General features: G+C 41.5%; 1 protein-coding gene across 1 annotated transcript in view; it reads right to left on the reverse strand.

The window, feature by feature from the left end:
• Positions 1-20,622, reverse strand: part of LOC127383685 (bifunctional heparan sulfate N-deacetylase/N-sulfotransferase 4) — a 100,423-nt gene that overhangs the window by 37,704 nt on the left and 42,097 nt on the right. Inside the window, exons 3-6 of the mRNA XM_051616992.1 lie at positions 19,005-19,092; positions 13,727-13,881; positions 4,985-5,170; positions 3,212-3,340 (exon numbers count right to left, since the gene is read on the reverse strand). Of these exons, the coding sequence (XP_051472952.1) occupies positions 3,212-3,340; positions 4,985-5,170; positions 13,727-13,881; positions 19,005-19,092 (558 nt within the window). The remainder of the gene's footprint in view (positions 1-3,211; positions 3,341-4,984; positions 5,171-13,726; positions 13,882-19,004; positions 19,093-20,622) is intronic.

Here is a 20,622-nt window from a genome sequence, read left to right on the forward strand (position 1 = left end):
CTGAACTGCTCTGGCTGATACCTGAATATCATGGAAGCTCATTAACGAGCAGAGGTGCGTGAAAAGCTTCCAGGATATAAGATGGGAAGCCTGATTGCTATTCCAATACACACGGGTGCCAGACTGGAGAACATACCACATTCAAAGCACATTTTTTTTATTCAGCTGAATTTGTGATTGGCCAGCAGAAGAGGCACTCTAGTGATCCTTTTGAGAAGATACCCTAGATTTTAGATACTAATCTGTCAACATTTTTAAGTTAACCAGCAAAACACTACACCTTCTCTTACACTGAATGAAAGAAAGGTCTTCTCATTTGTTCATTTGTGTGCTGTCAAAACTTGGTAGTTATGAAAAGAATAAGGCTTGTATGAGTATAGATGATTTTTTTTTTTTCCTACTCACAGCATTTTCCTCTGAGATGAAGCTAGGTTTTGCTTTTACTGTTGTCAGACAGTGCATATTTCATAGAGTAGTGAACCAGCCTGACTTGAATGATGGTTTGGTTCGTGGTATATCTTCCTTCAGCTCACTCATGATTAAATTGTATTTCTTCCTGTCTGAAAAAGGCCTGTGTTGGAACAGATTCATACTCAACTCAAAGTTAGTGCATGTCAGTATTTCTCTTGTGTTGCTTAGTACTGATGAGGTAAAGATAAAAAATCATAGAAGTGGGAGGGGAGCGTCAAACATTAACAGTAGAGAAAAGCTGTTATTTTCAAGTGCCACCCAATAATATAAATTGCAGTCAAGTTATTGGAACATAGATTGGTCAAAACAAGCTCATGTACTGAAGAAAAGCAAAGAAAATCTTTCCCGCCACACACACACTCCCTTTTCTTGGAAAGATGGTCTTCTAACTCTGTCATGAACATGAAAGATGCATGATTAAATCTGGGATGCTTTGTCTGCTGCTACATGTTGCCTTCCTAGGAAATGTCCTGCCAATGCTGCATCCCTCCTGAAACCTGTTAGACAGAGAGCAAAGCTACTTATTTCATATGTTCTTTGTGTCTAATTCAATGGGGCAGAAAGAGCACCTGTCTGGACAGCAGGACCTGTCTAAAGAGGGAATTGGCCCTTTCCTGGGGAAAGCAATTGGACCTGGCTAGAGGAAACCTCCTGCAGGGCCAGCAGCAGCAGCTGTGGGGGTAGAGCTCCCAGAAGGAGGACGTTCCAACACCTCTGAGGTTGGCCTGCTTGGGTGCTGCCCGGAGAGCCCAGGCGAATGAATTATGGAAGGAGTAATAAAGGGTGGTGTAGGCTGATCTGGTTTCATTCAGAATTCTTAACAGCCTCTGAAATAGTATTTTAGACTAATTGAACAGCTACCCTTCCTCATATCCTCAGTCTGTCTTTGGAAGGAACATGTCAAGTGTTCAAGGCCAGGTTGGGCGGGGCTTGGAGCAACCTGGTCTAGTGAGAGGTGTCCCTGCCCATGCAGGGGGTTGGAACTAAGTGATCTTTAAGGTCCAACCCAAACTATTCTATGATTTGGACACAATCATTTTGAAGATCCAAAGGCTGAAATTTCAAATGAGCAGCTGTGAGTTTGTGCACTCTCCCTCATTTGTTGTCAGTAAGAAAGAAAAAGCTGAAGTTAGGGAAAAGGTGAGTTGTAGGAAAGGAAGTCAGGGTCAGGAAAGAAAGCCTGGTCACAGGCTTGGACATGGTGATTGACTGAGGAATTTGGGCTATTCTAGGTCAGAATATACTCCGCTACAGACAGGTGCACTGCTAAGTCTGAGGAAGTCTTCAGGTAAGTGAAAGATGCAGAGGTATTGACCAAAGTATAATAAAGCTAAGGAGAAATTCCAGCAGTATCCCAAGGCACTGATGAGCCAAGTTACACTTAAGGGAACTATGGGAAGGAAAGCCAGACTGAGATAACTGCAAGTAATGGAGTGAGAGGACAAAGACCAGGGCTATTTTTTATTCTCAAATTAGGTGCCACATGTATGATACAGAAAAGTTCCTAATAGCAATGCCCCATTTCTTTAAGCCTGCTGAATCTTTGACTCAGATGCCAAGTTAGTTCCTCAGCCAAAACTTTCACCTAATTATATAGTACTGAAATCTATATTTAGGTCTCTAAATAAAAGTGACCTGGATTTCAGAGTTAGCTCCACTTGAAGTTTCTTTAACTCTGGAGAGAAGTCAAAGAGTACTGCAGTTTAAAACCACTGAAAATTAGGCCACCTGGCATGACATGAGACATTTATCTTGTGAGCAGTGTAGCTTGTTTGGGTGGAACAGGAAGACGGGAGGACAATGGCAAAAAAATTATATCATATGATATTTTGTTGTTGTTCTTGTCCTTCCTCCTTCCACCTCTAGGTTACTGTCTTCAATGGCACCAGGTTGTTGTTGACAGGCAAGAAAACTGTGACTTCAAAACAGAGCATTTGCAGCCAGGTAGCCTTCCTTGATCCTTGGTGAGCCAAATCACACCTATGAACCCACCTACATCGTGTTGTATGCGTGTGTGCTAGCACAGCACAGTTCAGGCTGCTTTGTCAGCTGAGTGACAAAATGGAGTGATAGCTCTGCCAATCACCCCTAAGGTCTGTGGCACTTCTGATTAAACCATATATGAGTGTGTGTGTTCATACATATATAGGTTGCTGATACGTGCACACATAGATATATATAGAGAGAGTTTATAGTAGTGTTGACAGAGAAAAAGAAATGCAATGCTGAGCAAAGCAAAAATGTAGCTGTGTAATGCTTGGGGTATTTTTTAGCTGCACAAAACCTATTTCTAAGAGCCAGTGGTGAGGGAATGTTGTCAGGCCTGAGCCCTGGAGTTTTCTGTTGTGCATCAGGAATGTATGATGAGCCAAACTTATAGGGGAAAAAAGGACAGGTGGAATAAGATCTCACAGTGTTCTCTACACTCACTGATTTCTTTCAGTCTCAGGTAGACAAGTCAGGACATTCTTCTCTCATGGAGATGCAGCTTTAGGTTGGGAAATGGTAAGGAGCTGAAATGAATGCTTTTTCCCAGTAATTTGTTGCATAGAGATGTAGTTAGAAATTAGCAGAGAAGATACTTTGCTCCTTTCCTCTTAAACTGCTTGTTACCTCTGAACAAGCAGTCTTGATTTTTATTTCCCAGCAAGATTAAATCAAACTGATTTCCTTCCCTTCCTCCCTCCCACCTCCCCCTGAAGCCAGCTTGTCCAAAAAAATAGCAGAAGAAGGTACCTACGGGATTCAGGAGAATGGTGAGGAAGAGTTCACCTCCTCTGATACTTTTGTCCAGCTCCTGAGGCCCCCCAGGATACTCCTTGTAAAAAATAGTATGAGTGAAAAGGCCACAGGTCTGTCGAGGGAGCACCTGAGAACAAAATATCAGAGCTGTGGTGACATTAACTTCTTTCTGCAAACTTCCCCTGGCACAGCCACCCAAATCCCTCCAGCAACTCAAAGAAACAAAACTGCAACCCCTTTCTGCCTCTGGGCACTGGCATGTTTATTTATGGGCTCCTTTGTGTCTTCTTTACTCTCATGGTAAGCCAGCCCAGCCCTGCAGATGTGGAGATTTGCAGATGCCAGCTTTGAAAAGCTGTGAGACACATGCACTGAGCTCATACATTCATAATAAGTGTTTGTTTCCTGGCATTTGCAAGAAAACAAAAAGCCAAACCTCTCTTGCCTTAGCAAGGTTAGTTTATTAACAGATAAATAGTGCTTCCTGGCTGTCTTGGCTATCTCAGGTGATTAATCTTAGTGTTCTTGACACAAAACTGAGCTTGTGTTCAAGGCTATGGACCGCAGAAGTCCTGCTGCTTCCTCAGTCCTGAAAGCCACCCTGAGACCCTCATTCCTGTCTGTGAAATGTGACGGGGCTGGTGGGATGTTTGTACGAGACCAGCCCAAGGTCAGTCCTGTCCCAGAGTAATTCAAGTGTCAGAAACAAGCCTGATAGCAGGTGTGGGAAAACAAACTCAACTCTGAGAGGAAACTAGAAGGTTTAGATATCTTATTAACCAGCTACCATCAAAGGGCTCTGGTAAAGTAAAGACAGTAACTGTCAGAGCTTATGGGTATTGCCTAATCCATGCAGAGATATAATTCACCTGGGAAAGGCCTTTTGTTTCCCTTCAGTCAGTGTTTTTGTTTTTCTGCTCTGGTAAAACAACAAATAAAAGCTACATTCAGCAGAACAGTTTAATACATGTGTAAATGCACTGTGATATTGGGGCCCATTCTGATAGTAATTGGACTTTGTGCAGTAACTTCTTGGTTCAAAGATGTTCCTTTTGTCTTGTTTAGGGGACCACAAATTTGACTTCATATGCATAGGCAATATTTAAGTCAGCTGGAACTTTAAAGCATCCCAGGGCCTGCCCTTGGAATATTTCTAAATTCTCTTATGCATATGCAGTTTTTGTGTTTCACCTGTTTATAGGGTTGCAGCTGGCTGGTAAGACAGGCTAAATAATTGTCTACATTTTCCTGCCCTTCATGCAGTTGAGGTGTGTATGTGAGGAACCTTCCCTCTCCTTGGAAGAGTGAGGCACATGTTCGGTCCCTGGCTCTGGGGGTTTCAGAAGCAAAGCCTGGAATGAAACTTCAGCCTCAGAAGTGTCACACTTGCTGGAGGAGATTACTTAGACCTGCTCACTTTCCCAGGTGGTGGATTCCTAATCCTTTCATGCATAAAGATGAACCAGAGCTTGAAACACAGGTCTTAGGCAGTTTAATGAATTTCAAGGTATGCATTTATAACTCAGTTGATAGTTAAGGGGGCTACTAGTTCATTTAGATTCTGAGGATTATCTTTGCAGTTGCCTGCCTTTGTGTGACTTTCTTATTTTTAAACGGGCTGCATAGCAAACACACTATTTTGGTGTCCTCACAAACCCTCGATCACAGAGAATTTTGATGATTGCTGTGAAACTCGAAGCATTAGTTAAAACCAGCATCCTTTCCAGTGACTGAAAGTACTACCGCTCCGAAGCATGGAAATGCAGTGTACCATGATGCCATTGTGGATGAAGCCCCGTCTGTACCGTGCAGGCTTCAGGTGTGGGTATTCTTCTGTGCTGGTCACTCGGATGTGCCAGACCTTCTTCCAGGCCTCATACAGCTGGAGGTGAACTGGGTAGACCCCGGAGTGGTGTGGAGCCACCGCGTACCCCATGCCGGTCGGGATGCCGTGCTCCTGCGATGCAGCAGAGGGAGGAATGTGTTTAGGAACAGGAAAAGAACATGGAATTATTCAAAGCTTGTTTTTTGTGCAGACAGGAGAAGCTGTTGTCCTTGGACAGACTTGTATCTATTTGGATGTAGCACAAGCTAAAAACTGGGGAGGGGGGAGGTGAGGGGAGCTGGAATGACGGCTAGATAACTGCAGAGTGATAAAAAATCCTCCTGGCTTATGTTGCCTTACTGTTATGTGGAAGAGATTTCTCTGCCTGTTCATTACCTGTTGTGTGTATTTTAATATGAATCCTACCTTGATTCTTTTTAAAGGTAATCTGGTAAGCTGCTGCTTAGTTACTAAGCTGTCAAACAGCAATAGAGCAGTAAACAGACAAAAAAATTGTTGCAGCCACATATGTGGGATTTTTTGTTTCCTATCTCTGGAAGAAGAGCAAGATTACTTCCTAGTTTAATAAATAAATACCTCATAGCTTCTGAATCTGCTTTTTTTTTTTTTTGTGGCATTAAGGTAGCAGCAAAAAAAAAAAGTTGGACTTTGGCAGAGATCTTTTTAATTTAATAAATGCTTCTTTAACTCCATTTCTATGAGGAAATATGTGCATTTTCATATCCATAGGTTGTCTTGAAAATACCTTCCAATGGCACAATGAGGTAGTTACTGTGCAGGCAGAGGGAATTAAGGGAGAAGCTTAACTGTGAGCATGCTGGGCATGTTCCCTTCACTCCTGATGGTCTCCTGCCTTTGTTCTGCTCCTCATCCCTCCCGCTCCTGGCTTAGTGTGGGCTGTCTGAAAACCCGAGTTGATGACGAGGCCTGATAACCACCTCTATAGGCTGGGATATATTTAAAAGAGAGCAAATGATGTGAAGTGTAAGCTATCAATGTCAAAATGAGGTGATTCATTTAATCGAGCTGAGTGACTGTTCAGAAACGCATCCAGCATTTTTCATCAGCTACAGGCAGGAGGAAAGGCTACTCTCTGCCTCTTCTCCTGCTGAAGCTTATTTCCAGCAGGTCCAGCAAAAGTCCTTTTCAACTCTTCCCCAGCATCTTCAGGTTGTCCTGCTGCTGTGGCTCTCGCTGGATCCCTTCCCATGCTCCAGGTGTTTACTGAATTAAATCTAGTGTCTGTACTACAGGATCCATCAGCTGTTTTCTATTCATATAAAACTGATGTTCAGAGGGAAATGGCTGAAATGTGAGATGATTACTTTTAATTTTTGTCCTTCCTCTTGCCTACATTATCCAAGAACTGCTGTCTACTGTATTTCCAGGAACAACAGGTCCTGCTGGGCCTCAAATACTTTGCGAAGAAAGGCTTTTTGTTCACTGACAAAAATTAAGTTGACTTGTTCATACATCATATAGTACAAGCACTTAAGATTCTCCATTGCTTATTAGTGAAGATTGTAGGTTATTGACTGATCTTGAAACAAAGAAACCCAACTAACTCTCTTGTAATTTACTGACAGCAAAATATAATTTCTGCTTATTACTGTTGTCACCTACCTGAACAGCATGAGTCAGTTTAAGGGTGAAATGAGGAATAGCTCTGTGGTAAGTGTTAAATCACTCTTATCTATTTATTTTTTTGCCATGAAAGTGTATAAAGGAAAAGCTCTATCAAAACACTTCTGAAACCTCTGGCCATTTACTCCTCTTGAGTAATCCATGATGCTCAGGCTGTCAAATACACTGTGTTAATTTAAGTACACTGTATTAATTTGAATCTACAGACTTTCACCAGACCTGTATTAGGGAGTATACAGACATGTATATGTAAGGTAAACATGTCCTGAGCTAGTTAATAAACACTGCTCTAAATGATATGTCCAGAAGTAGGTATCTGGATGAATACCTGCAAAATCCTGTTTATCTGCTTACTCTTTGCTGCTGGTATTGCCATAACAACAGGACAGTGAAACAGTAATCTGCCACTCAAATAAAATAAGGCAGCCTTTCATAAGTTCTCAATATGAAAAGCTAAGTAGCCTCTGAATAAAACCTGGTCACTACCTACTTCATCACACAAATACGTCGGTCACTTAGACATCCAATATGGCTTTAAGACAAAACATCTAACAAATAATCAGATTTTTTTTGTACTGTTCCATTGTCACTTTATTTGGCTAAATGAAATACTGTATGTCCTCTTTTAGCATTTTCTGTGGTCTTTATTTCCTTTTTTCCTCTCAATTTGTTATTAAATTTGGTCTGGGATTGGGAACTAATGTGTTAAAGGAGGAGTATACATTTGAATATAAGCTATTGGGCAAAATGGGAGATGCCTGTAGTGAGTATATTTTCCTATATATTCTAAGGAACAATTTCCTATTAGATTTTATTGGGTTATTTTTACAGTCAAGACTTGCATTGATTTATTTTTTAATTTTAAAAAAACTTGGTGTGTTTGTCTAGTTTAGAAAACTCCTGGCCCTTTTGGGCTCTGAGAACAGCAGCATTTACTTTCCTTTGCGACCTTAAGCTGGGACCCTTAAGGTGTTCATACTGGACAGGTGAAGTTTGTGTTTCTATTTGTGCATTAAGAGCCTTTCAATTCTAATTTGAATTACAGTATAAGCTGAAGCTGCAGCAGCGGATGAGTTTAATGTTAAAGGAGAATCGCTGTTATCATCTGTGAGAGGGGGGGAGACCATTGAATGAAGCAGCTGTTGTGATGTTGGCAGAGAACTCTGAGTTGTTGCTACTTCCTGTGCATTGGTTTGCATCACAGAGTGGTCTGGGACAACATGACCAGGGCCAGACCGGGGTGGAGGATGGTCTCCAGGAGCATAGGTCATGTCCTCCAGGCACCAGTGAGCGTGTGGTGTGCAGCTCAGAGTGGTACCAGCTCAAAATAACCCTCCTGCTGATGCCTGTCTGTGGCTGCCACATCTGGCCGGTGGCAACCAGGGAGCTGCTGTCTCACCCTGATGAACTGGAGCAACAGGGGCTGGAAACTGGCTCATCTGCTCAGCCTCCAAAGTTACCTTGCCCAGAGCCCATGCACAGGACAGGTGCTTTCATGGGTGATCCAAAAGGCTGAAGCAATTTGCTAAGGCTGCTTATCTCTCCTAATTATCAGCTTGATTCAAGGAAATGAAGGCTTGCTTGGAGCTCCTAACCTCTTTCAACCTTCCCATTTGTACAGAAATGAGCTGTGCCTGCCATGAGTCAGCATGTGCCCGGTGTACTTAAGCTGCATTTACAGAATAACCCTCTGATAAAGATCAGGAATGAAGCATTGCTCTCCAGAAGGAGGTAAGTTCTCAACAAGTATATATGTTCCTGTAGCAGGTTTGTTGTAAGCAGCTGTTGGAAATTTGAATAAAAATCCAGCATCTGAAAGACAGGCTATTTATATTAGCAGGATCTTGGCTGACAGAAAAAAAAACACCAAAACAACAGTTTTTGATTGCACCAAATAGTACTTATCCTTCTTAAAATGCCATAAGAAATAAAATGAAACCAGAAGTAAACCTGTTCTAACACAACCGGTATTTTGGCCATTAAAATTGCTGGACATGGCTGAAAATTCCTGTAAGAGGTTGTATGTTACTATGTCAGTTAAAAATACTTAGTTAAGTTTCTCTTATTTGGTAAATTATTTTGCTACTTTCTTGCTTGTCAGCACTCTCCAAAAAAGTTGCATTGTATTTTGTGCTTTATGGACACGTGATTTTTTGTTCTCAAGGGTTATGTTTCTGGAGAATTTTTATTGAGTATATATTTCAGTTTCCAGTCACATTTAGGTCAATTTTCAACTTTGAAAATCTTGTTCAAAGCTCTCTAGCTAGACAGGCTAGCTCAGCAAATGAGAGGTGATTGTTACTGAGCTACAGGGGGCTCTGTGTGTTGGCATTTGCCTTCACCCTTGGCTTTTCATCTCTGTGGTGTGCCTCCTTACCACGTGGCAGGGAGCACAAGAAGTCCTAATGAAGGGGTTTTCTGGTGTCAGAGTCAAATCCAGGATTGAGAGGAACATGGGGAAGGGCAGCCTCTCACCCCTCTTAAATAGCTGCCTCCCAGATACCGCCTCAACCCCTGTTCTAGGCATGCTTCACACCATGGCAGGTTGCCAAGGGGAAGAGAAGATGCTGGTATTGAAGATCTGAGGTTTCTGAGGACGTGAAATGAAGAAAGGCCCTGAGGAAGATATACATGACTAGGAAATGCTTAGACTCTGCCTGCATGTGGTACCAAAAGAAGCTGAGAAAGTAGAGGCAGTCTTTGAGATGTGCTGTCAAAGCACACTCCTGATACAGACAAAAGCACTAATGAAGGAGGACTATTTCAGAATACCTTAAGGTTAGACAGACTAAATCTCATCCCCTCTGTACAGGACTAAGTTATCCTACCTATGCAGACCATTTGCAGAACATTTTTAGAAGCAATCTCTAGTAAGCATCTCTCCTTCCCAGCATTAACTGCAGATAATAATAATGGGGCAAATTAGACTTTCTTTCATCACATGTGGATACGTTGCCCTTGGTACGTGGTCACTGATCTTCATATTCTTGGTATTTAATTGGTATATTGAAAGCTCATGGTTTCCTTGTGGCTTAGGCAGATCAGAAGTTTTACGCAGAGGACGTGTTAATGTGCACCTGTAGTTCAGTTATGAAAAGGAGAATGGATCCCAGGAGTGTTACTAGACAGGCACTGAATTGATTTGTATATGTGTATCTCTGAATCAATTAATTTGTTTTGCGTATGTCTCCTTCATATCAGATCACAGCTACCTTGTTACAGTCAATGATAGTTCTTGCCCCATCTCCACTGTGCTTTGGGCACGTGCTCACAAATGAGCATAGAAAATAATCATGGAGCAAACAAATTAAGGGACAAAATAAAGAGCTACAGGCTTTGAATTGAGTATATTTTAACTTGTTTTTGTCAGATTAGGATGTACAAAAATGGGAGAGGAAGGATATCTTGTGATTAAAAGGATGGCAGTGAAAAGCTGGTTCGTTTTATTTATTGCAATATGTACTATCAGAGACTTCTGCTTGTGCAATTTGTTTACTCCTCTGTGTATCAATTGCATTGCCTGTAAGCAAGGAAAATAATACTGGAACCATTATCAATATTTAATCCAAGGCTTAATTAATTATTGTCTTTAATGGATCTGGGGATCCTCTGATAGAAAAACAAAACAAACAACAAAACAAACAATTTGAGCTCAGCTGATAATGAAAATAAATGTCATTTGGCATTTCTTTTGCCAGGCTCTGAAACATATCAGCTGTATTCACCTAAGATGACACTGAGAAAGCCAAGTTCTGGGTAGTTTGCAAGTAACTTTACCGGAGTTAATGACTCTGGCTGGTGTTGCTCTGAGTCTGAGGATACCGTGAGCACTTGAAGAGATCTGGCAGTGAGGGCTGTGGGAATGGGGCTATGGATGGGGGCAGCTGCAGGGCCCAGCTCCCAGGCACGTGTGGACAAGGATTTTGCCAGGTGAAACTTCCCAGGCTGCCTGGTGGATCCAGAGCAGGGGGGGCAATAACCTTTATGAAAGATGTGAGAAAGTCTCTTCCTCTCACCAACTAGGTGTGAAACAGTAGAAATTATAAATATCTCCCTGACACATAAAATATAATAATTTGGAGGGCTCTTGTAAAAGGCAGTCTTCTGATTCACAAGAAATTAATGTGTGAGGGAATCCTTTGAAGCCTGCTCATTTCACTTAGCCCTAGATACACAGAGGTACACATATCTGCACTGAAATCAAGGCAATTAGATACCTAATTAGCAATTAGGGGTATGTATGCAAAACTGTTTAGATACCCGATTTCTACATATTTTTTGTGGCTCAGCTGTTTGAGGCTGGCTGCAACTGTAAGCTCCCATCTTACAGAGAATCATTTTGAGGGATGGCTGTAACCGTGTAAAACACAGCAAGGTCTTTTGCCTAGTTGCCAGCTCTAACACCTCTGCTTCTTGCCTGTGTTCAGCAGACTGTGCGTGCACTTGAGCTCCTGCAAACCAAAGATTGTGCTCCCAGTGTAAATACAAGAGCCAGTAAAAATTATGCTTATGCACATTTATAGCTCTGTGCCATAATATCCACGAAATACTGTTCTGAGTGCACTGGCTTTGTGCTTATTAAGCTTGACTTTAAAGCACAGCACTCAAGAGAAGGACATTCCTTTCACGAAACCTTTTCCCCCAGTGAACAATGTCGTTCCTGAGCCTGATACCCTCTTGCATGGAGAAGCTGCTGACTGTGATGGAATTTGGGTGCAGGTTTCTGGGCAGAGTGATCTGTTTTAGCTTTCTGCTAAAATGATGAAGCCAGGAGGAGTGAACAGGTCTTAAGGAACAGAATTTTTGGTGTGGGATATTGAAGCAACCTTGACTACTCTGCTCAGGTATAATTATGTGCTCTCCCATTCTGAAGACCTGGTTACCCTCTTACCCATGTTTTAAAAAAAAAAAAAAATGAATGAAGAAAGGCCTCACTAGAGGAAAAATGACTGTGATCATACTTCCAAATAATTATTGCAGCTTTCCTTGCAGAAACTGACACCAAGTGTCATCTCTACCTGCAGCTAAAATGGGAGGTGGGGAGATAGGATCAGTAAGTGTGAAATGCAAGAGAAAATGGTGTCAGCTTCAAGCTGTGTTCCGCTGAGTAAAATACTAAATAAGGATAATACAGCACAAATAAAACATGTATAACATCAAGCAGATTTTCTATGTGTCATTCTAGATCTCTATTTTAAATTTGGATCCATGCTGTAAAGCCACAGAATAATGAAAAGGGGTTTGCTTTAGCTTTGGAAGACTTAAAGAAGTGCAGCTGTAGAACAGGGACTTCTGTTCCCAAGCAAGATATTGTGCTGAGGATGACAAAGCAGGGAAGGATACAAAACTACTCTGAAGTGATGGCTGGTACCTCTCTGATAGCTATCAGGAAGGTTGTCATATCAGGAAGACAAATTTCTCCCAAAGAGAGGATTTCACAGGAAGCCTTTTGAAAAGAAATGTTCTCATAAGTAAATCGTACAGCTGGTATAGACTCAAGGTTAAGAGGTTGGTACAACCCCTGTCCAAATGTTAGCAGGAAATAAAACTGTAATAACAGCAGCCTTTCACTGACATCAGCTCCTTATTTGTAGGCACCCTAAGGAATCTCTACCCTTCAGTGATGATAGGGACATTTGCTTTTGCCTTTTGTAGAATCTGCAAACAGATTCTATTACAAGCTCTGTTTTCAGGCTGTGCTATAGATTTTTCTCCTAAAGGTGATCGACCTAGAGGACGTCATGCTTCCTGAAAACACTAGGAGAATTTCTCCATAGGTTTAAAGATGAACGGACCATGCATTTTTGAGATACAGATTACTTTAAAAATTACTCTCGCATTTAAAATCTCAACTATTTTTGGGTCTCTGGGCCAGGCCACACAAAAGGCATAAACAGGCCATGCCAAGAATTGAGGGCTGACAGTAAAGTAGAATTGTAAAAAACAAAAGTCATCCTAAATGCCTCTGTACTAGCACCCTGCCAAGCAAGAGATGGGAAGGGGGAAGTCTGGCAAGAAGAGAAAACAGTTAAGCCATTTTTAATTACTTTTCTTTAAAGGTTGTTAGGAAAATATTTTCATAAACAAGGGAATAATTTGCTTCCAACTGCTTGTTTAGGCATCTGCCTCGGCTGGTTTCCTTGGCTTATGTGAGGGATGGGAGGCACGGGCAGCTGCTGGCTGCCCTTTCTGAGCTGGAAAGGGCTGAGGCTCCTGTTCCCTGAGCAGCAGAGAAAGCCTCACACTGACACCCTGCTCTTTGGAGTGGCTCTGGTTGCTTGGCCTTCCTAGGCCTTGTCAAAGACCACACGGTGTCTTTTCCAAAGCAAGCATTTATACGTTTTAGGTTTTTGTCATGCTCAGTAAGCAAATAGAATTATACTGAAGGCCTCTAAATGGTTTCCACCTGACCTTGGAGTACAAGTACTCTGGGTAATGCTAGGAGGATAGCTTTTGTCAGTTAACAACACAAACGAACAAACACGGAACATCATTATCTATAAATATTAGCAACAGATTAGCTAAGTAAAAAACATGTTTTTCAAGCAGGTCATCTAAAAAAAGCACATTGAAATCCAGCAGCTTCACTTATTTGTTTCATTAGCTTCTCACAAACCATACACAACATTCAGGGTTCACTGCAACTTTGCCCCTCCCCTGTTGAGGATGTTTTCACCAAGCATCAGGAAGTTGATAACCTTTGTATAAAACCCTTCTCAAAGACTAAAAGGTAAGGTGAGACCTCCTGTGATTTCACTGCTTCTGATCCCTACGTGCTTGCAAGGTTGCTCGAGTGAAGGGCTGCTATTTCTCCAGAAAGCCCAGCAGTGAAAAAGGCTGAGACAAAATTCAGCCCAGTTTTGAGTCACAGCCTTTTTTTGGGCCAAGTTTCCAATCTTGCTGCCTTATTTGCTTATCTATATTAATATATATGGATAATATAGCTGAACATAAAACCAGTTTGGAAAGCATACTATACTGTGCAAAGGTATCACAGCAAATCTTTAGGTAACTTTTACTTACTATTGCAAATTCTTTGTTGAGGATCATCTGCTCCACCAGTGACGACTCGTTGTGGAAGAGGTGAGGCTGCATGTGACTCCACATGTGGGGAAACCACCAAAACTCATCCACGGATCTCAACAGCAGGTCATCGCCTTCGTCTTCCTCTTCAGTCCCTGCAAAAGAACGAAAGAAAAAAATTAAACAGAGGTAATAGAAAAGCAACGGCAGAAAATGCCCACAATTGTTTTTTAAACACAGAAGAGCCTGCCACAAAACCTACTGTCCTTGGTCTGGATGTCTTACTGTGCTGGAGATAAGCTCTACCATATCATAGTGATGTGGATTACCAGTGGATGGTAGCTATCCCTTTCTATCCCTGGCTTGGTGTTAACTGACAGTAACTCTAACAAAACTCAGTTTTCAAGGGTTGATTGTTTTGCTGTGTAACACAGTGTTTAGAAGTTCAGATTCCCCATGAAGGTGGAGATTGGGTGGACTTGTACCCACCTGCTTTGGTCCTGCTAGAACCTGCATGGTTGTAGCTGGCCAGGGTGGCATCAGAGAGAGCTCGTGTGTCAGAGCCTCACCAACACCCCAGCCCCCTCAAAGCTGGGTCATGATTAGCCTCAGTAAATTGAAATCTCAGAATTTCTGGTAAAGGATGAAGCAAGCTTGCAGTAGTTTCAAAAGCTAATTAAGTGGAAAATGTGAGGCTGTATTGGCACAGGGATTCCAAATGTTGTTTTTTATGGCTCAGCATTCAATTTTTGCCAGCTTTAATCTTGAAGTAAAAACCAGTAAGAACTCCTGTGTCAGTGAGGAGTATCTGCTTCAGGCAGAAGCAGGCATGTGTGGTGATAACAAGGAAAAGCTGTCGTTTGAGAAATGATACGATGCTGCTTCCACTATTTTTTTCAAACTGGAAAGGCAAATTTACACTTCTGTAACTTCACCCTCAAATTATTCAACAATGTTATTTTTATTAGCAGCCTTCCTTCTTTTTCCTTTACCACGTAAATGCTTTTTTTTAGCTTCAGTCAAAGAAGTAAGTCTCAGTTACTGTTAGAGTTATCTTTTGTTCTTAAAACCCTTTCAGTTCTGCAAATGCTGTTCAGTTCAGCTCTTTATTTTGATTTTCCATTTTTGCTGTGTTTTTTGAATGATGCTGCTACAGAATCATAGAATCACGGAATGGTTAAAGTTGGAAGGGACCTTAAAGATCATCAGGTTCCAACCTCCCTGCTATGGGCAGGGACACCTCACACTAGACCAGGCTGCACAAGCCTCATCCAACCTGGCCTTGAACACCTCCAGGGAGGGGGCACCCATAACCTCCCTAGGCAACCCATTCCAGTGTCTGACTACCCTTGCGGTGAAGAGTTTCTTCCTGATGTCTAACCTAAATCTCCCCTCTTTCAATTTAAAACCATTATTCCTTGACCTATCACTGTCTTCTGGTGAAAAGTTTCTCCCTATCTTTCATGTGGGCACTCTTTAGGTATTGGAAGGTCTCCCAAAAGCATTTTCTTCTCCAGGCCAAACAGACCCAGCTCTCTCAGCCTATCTTCACAGCAGAGGTCTTCCAGCTCTTTGATCATAATAGATGATCAGATGTAATACTCAGAAGGAGAGTATTACTTTGAAACTTTCTCCTGATGTCACTGAATCACTACATTACCTTCTTTGCAGCACTCTGCAAGTTCTAATGAAATTGCTCCTGTTGATGGGAGTGGTGTTGGAAAAAGGAAGCAAACTTGTTTTACAAGTAATTCCTTATTGAAAAGAAAGGACAGAGTGCTGTTCCTTTTGTGAATGTCTGCTTCTTTGTGTATAAATGCTGTACATTGCATCAGCTGGATGTTGGCTCTCTGGTTTTCTGGGGTATGAGGTTCACCTGCAGTCACTCAGGCAGACACAAGGGATTTGGGGAAGAAACTTAAGATATGCATTCAAAATAGGACAGAAGAGAAATGGGATAGGAGTTTGTGAAGCTGGTGATCTATTTGATAACCTAAAGGTAGGGATGAAGAGGAAAAAAGTGGATATTTGAAATATATAAAGAACTACAATCATTCTTCATAAGATTTAGGTCAAAGTATAATTTAGTGCCTTATTAACATTTGAAGTAGAGGATGATTCTTTAATAATTCCATTTTTTACAAAATGTATTTTAAAGTCCTATTTTTTTCCTACTAATATCTTCATAAATTGAGATACAGCTAATCAAACTTTGCACTTTATTTTTTTACCATACCAAAAATCAAATAAGATGAAGAATAACATTTTCCAGTTTAAACAAAAACAATCCCACCCTGTAATAGCGGAGATGAAACTGAAAGGTTGGAAGCCTAATTTTTGGTGGTGCTGTCGCTTTTGAGGATAATTTTCTTTACAAGCCATTAAAAAGAATGTTGTTTGATTTTAGAAATTCTTAATTAGCTTTATTTCCAAAAAATCTCATGCCAAGGTTTACTGGAGCATTTGGTGAGTGCTCATATTGAAATACTTTTGCCTAATCCCTTACTCAGAGTATCGGAGGCAAAACGAGGGATTTTGAGGTTTTAATTTCTTGTACAGTCAACATGCTTTATGTAACTTTCTGTCTTCATTTTAATGTGAAATGTGAAAAATGCAGTAGACCTACAATCAAGAAGGTGAACATATATCTGCTTTGAGCTGCAGTATGTTCTTCATTCAGGTAAGCAATAATTCAGAGTTCATTTGCCCATAATACATAATCCCATATTTTAAAACTACAGCTATAACTTAGAGGTCTCCTTTGAGCTCAATACTGAACCTAAGTTTGAAGTTGTTATCAATAATGCTATAAATCTTAAATGCAAATCCTGAGAACATCTTAATTTCTACTGCCACAGCATGACCAAGTGTTTGCCAAAACTGCCAAAACAATAGGATCTATTGTTTTTTTTGCTGATAGGGTTATGTCTCCAGTGTATAGTTTAGCAGTGCTGCCAGAAGGGAGTGGTGGTGGTGGTGAGAAGATGAGCAGTGAGGCTGCTGTGGTGGCTGCTGGGCTTGTGTGCAGGCACACTGGCTAGGATTGGGAGTGTAGTACAGATGTCAGCAACATCTTCTGATGAAAATGTGTAACTGTTTAATCTGCCAGCACACTCCCATGCTCATCTCCCTCCAAGTTTTGGGAAAGAGAGCAAAACCACACCTTAAGGAAGTCAATAAGGCCCAGTAGTTGCAGTAGGCTAATAAAAGATGTTGAGTATCTGCTACTTAAAGCCTCTCTGCGTAAAGAAGCCACTTTAACAGTAATTAAAAAATACCTTTCCATGTTTTGTTTATAGTGAGCCAATAAAGTGCATATTGCATGGAGAATACTTTGAAACCTTTGTGCTAAGCTGATATGACAAAGACCACCACTAACCTGTACAAGAAGTGGTCACTTAACTCAGATGCAGCACCAGGTACCGGCAGTGTCAGGTCCCTTCTTGGAGGCAATGACAAGCTTCAACACCTTAAGTAGACCTGTGCTATTTTTGTAAGCCTGGAGAGCCTTATGAGGACAGGTACACATGCACATCCTCCTATTTTCTCTGCAGCAGCAGTAAATCTGAAATTGTTCAGTGTTTCACCAGCTGGGCAAGACAACCTGTGACAGCAATATGGAGGCCGTTGGGATGAAGGAAGGAGAAACTGTGTTGGCAGGTCAGGGAGTTGATTTTTGTAGCAAGGCTGCATGTTTTGTGCCAGACCCTGTTGAGTATGCCATAGTATTTGTAATAAATTCCCTTTCTGTACCTCCTTCCCTCCCTGAATTACCTTCCTCTGCAGTGGACACTGCAATGATGGCAGCTTTGCTCTGTAGATGGCCACAGCCAAGCAGCATCCAACTTCAGAGCAGCTCAGGGCCTTGGGCTACTCTTTGTTTATTTTGCTGTAGTGTGTGTGTCCAATTAATCTCCAGAAGGAATAACTACACAGGCAGGCCAAGATGAAGTGGGGAGAATACTGAAGTTCTGTCTCCAAAGTTGCTCTCTAATCACAGGCCTGCCACTGGCTTGTTATATGACCCCAGGCAAGTAATTCCATCTCTCTCTACCTCTCATTTTTCTCAGGCTCTCCAGCCTATATCTTTAGTCTGTAAAGTTTCCTGGGCAGTAGCTGTTTTGCCTTATGTGCTTGCACAAGGGGAAAGCAGCCTCGACTTGGAAAGTGACAGTGATACAAATACATAATTTTACTTGCCTTCTCTCTACTCATTCCTCAAATGCTTCCTCATCTCCCCTTCTCCCAGGGACTTTTCTATTCTCCTCTCGGGTGATGAAATGGAGCCATAAGAGCTGGCTAAGCTCATCTGTTTGGTGTTCAAATACCAGCAATGAAAAGGGGAGCACTTCTACACCTCGGCTGAGAGGCATGATCTGCCTTTCTCCACAGCTGCCTCCTGGTGGGAAGGGGGTGGGGTTTGGAAAGGGGGAGGATAGGGAGGTGTCTCCTTTGAAGCTAATTGCTGAATATGTCTTTTTTTTCTTCTTTTTTTTTTCTTGCCTTAACAGTGCCAGGGAGCAGCATGGCTTGGTGGCAGCTGAGGGAAGCCTGAGTGGAGGTGCAGCAACATATTAAGAAAAAGGTAAAGGAGAGGGGGGAAAAAAAACATGGGGAAAAAAAAAAAGTGGGGGGCATTGGGCTTTTCAGAAATTGAGCAAAAAGGAAGAAGTCATGAGAAGGAGGAGATGTAAAAGCACCTGATCTTCCACAGCAGCACAGTGCAAATGTGCATCTTGATACTGCACAGACTGTGAAAGGAGTGGGATTTCAACACCAATTTCTTTTCATCTTGTTTTGCTTTTATTATCCCTCCTGATTTGCAGACCACTGAGACACAGATCACCTTTGCAGTCATAACACAATCTTGTGCACCCCATTCAGACACTCCTGCCTCTTCAGATGTTGAGAGACATGATTTTTCCACCATTTATATCTCATCATACTGGGAAAACCTTAGTATGTCTTCTGTGCTGCCCTGTCTTTTGTGGAATTTTAGAGGTGTTAGCAGCTGCTTTACCTCCTTAGTAACCCTAAGATTTACTACCCCACATCTTTAAGAAAAGCACCAAGGGCATTTTTGTGTTCCCGAAAAGCTCATCCGTAGCCCCTTTGGACACTGAACTAGACACTGGATCCTCAAAAGGTGGAGAAAATGTATTTCCCACTGTGCCACTGGCTCAACATGTTATTTTAAAAAGGGCGTGTTTAAAGCTAGGTTTAAAATCCTGTCACCTATTTAACTGCAGCTACCTGAGAACATGAAGTTCTTTCTTACCTGTGTGGTAAAATTTTCCTGAAAATCCAAGGTTGAAGGTAAAATTTGCAACCTGAGTGCGCAGTAAATTTTGAGTCTCTAGTAAAGCCTGAAATAAACAAGAAATTAACATGCGTTTAGAAAAATTAATATTGTTTTTTGGAATGCCTCATTTTAAAAGTTGTGTCCAACTGAGGAGATATAAAAAAAAGAAGATCCTGTTAAATGATTCGTATTTTATTTCTGGCTCATTCTTTTTTATAAGACTATTACAATAAGCTTAATTTGCTCCATCAGAGTTAGATGGTCCAGCAATGCCATTAATAGTACCTAAGTAGGTGATGGTTCTGTAGCTTGGACCAAGATATACATTGTTTGCAGTGATTTGTGGCAGGACTTAGATCCAGCCATTCAGATGCAGCAATGTAGTAAATCATTGTCACCCACGCTTTGGGCTATTGCTGAATCTTGATAAAATGTGCTTAAAACACAAAGTAAAATTAGGAATACTGCTTGCATTCCATATGTGGAGGTGCTGGGATTTACTTACCTGCAGAAACATTTTTGATTGTGTCTGAATACCAAATTCAGGTTTAAGAGTGAGTGAGCAAAGCTCCAGTTTTGACCTATGACAGAAGTAGTGTCTGTGTCAGAAATTACATCCCTGTTTATTTTTATTGTCCAAGCAAAAGATAAGACCAATCTAAATGAAGTGGAGGAAAAGAGAACCTGTAGAAGAAACAGGTGTAGTCTTGGTCACCTATCTGTTTTTTCTTGGACGAATTTTCAACCACCAGAGAAAAAGGACAGATGGTTCAGAGTTATCTCCATTTACTGTTGGTTGTCAACCCTGCATTGCTTCTAAAGATAGTCCTTGCTGCACAGATACCTTTCTGCTTTGTATTATGTAATTTGGATGTGCTACATGTGTCAGATGGATGGTGCATTTATCTCCCTATTGGTCTTGCCAATGTTGGATGGTTTTTAAGCTCTATTTTCATCAATTTTCTGTGTCTCCATTATGTGGCTCTTGAGAACTTTTCCCATTATCTATTAATAACATTTCTATTGATCAAACGTTCATGTTCTTGTAGAGTTCAAAGACAAAATGAATGCAGTGGTTTACACACAGTGTGAGCCCAGCTGATGTTTCCTTTCATTTGAAAACATCACATTCTGGATGGTCATTAGTAGTTTCACTTCACAGTACAGGAAAATAGTTTTACCTTTCGCTCAACCTGCTGGTCTGATTTAAAAACCACCACCACCAAACTCTGCTCCTGACCATAAACCAAAAGTATGGCCAGTCCAGCGTAATTGATGTAAGCAGGGTCTAAGCAGCTGAGATGCAGATCGATGGCCTGTGCAGTCAGGTTTCTGTGGTCTCAAGATTTATCGTATTTCCTTTGCATGGCAATGGGCTGGGAGGTGCTGGCAGGTACTGTCAGCACTTGCTGTAGGACATGAACAAAGTTCCTGACTCTCTCTTAACAATGCACATATTTGAGCATCATCCACGTTGGAGTACCAGCCTCCTCTAAAGCATTGCTTGCCAACAGGTGCCTTCTGAAGAGGCATTATTCAGGTGGCAGACAGCTCAGGAGGCTAACACAAAAGGCTGTCAGACAGTGTGCATCTG

Source organism: Apus apus, chromosome 4 (assembly GCF_020740795.1).
Source record: "Apus apus isolate bApuApu2 chromosome 4, bApuApu2.pri.cur, whole genome shotgun sequence".
Taxonomy (NCBI): domain Eukaryota; kingdom Metazoa; phylum Chordata; class Aves; order Apodiformes; family Apodidae; genus Apus; species Apus apus.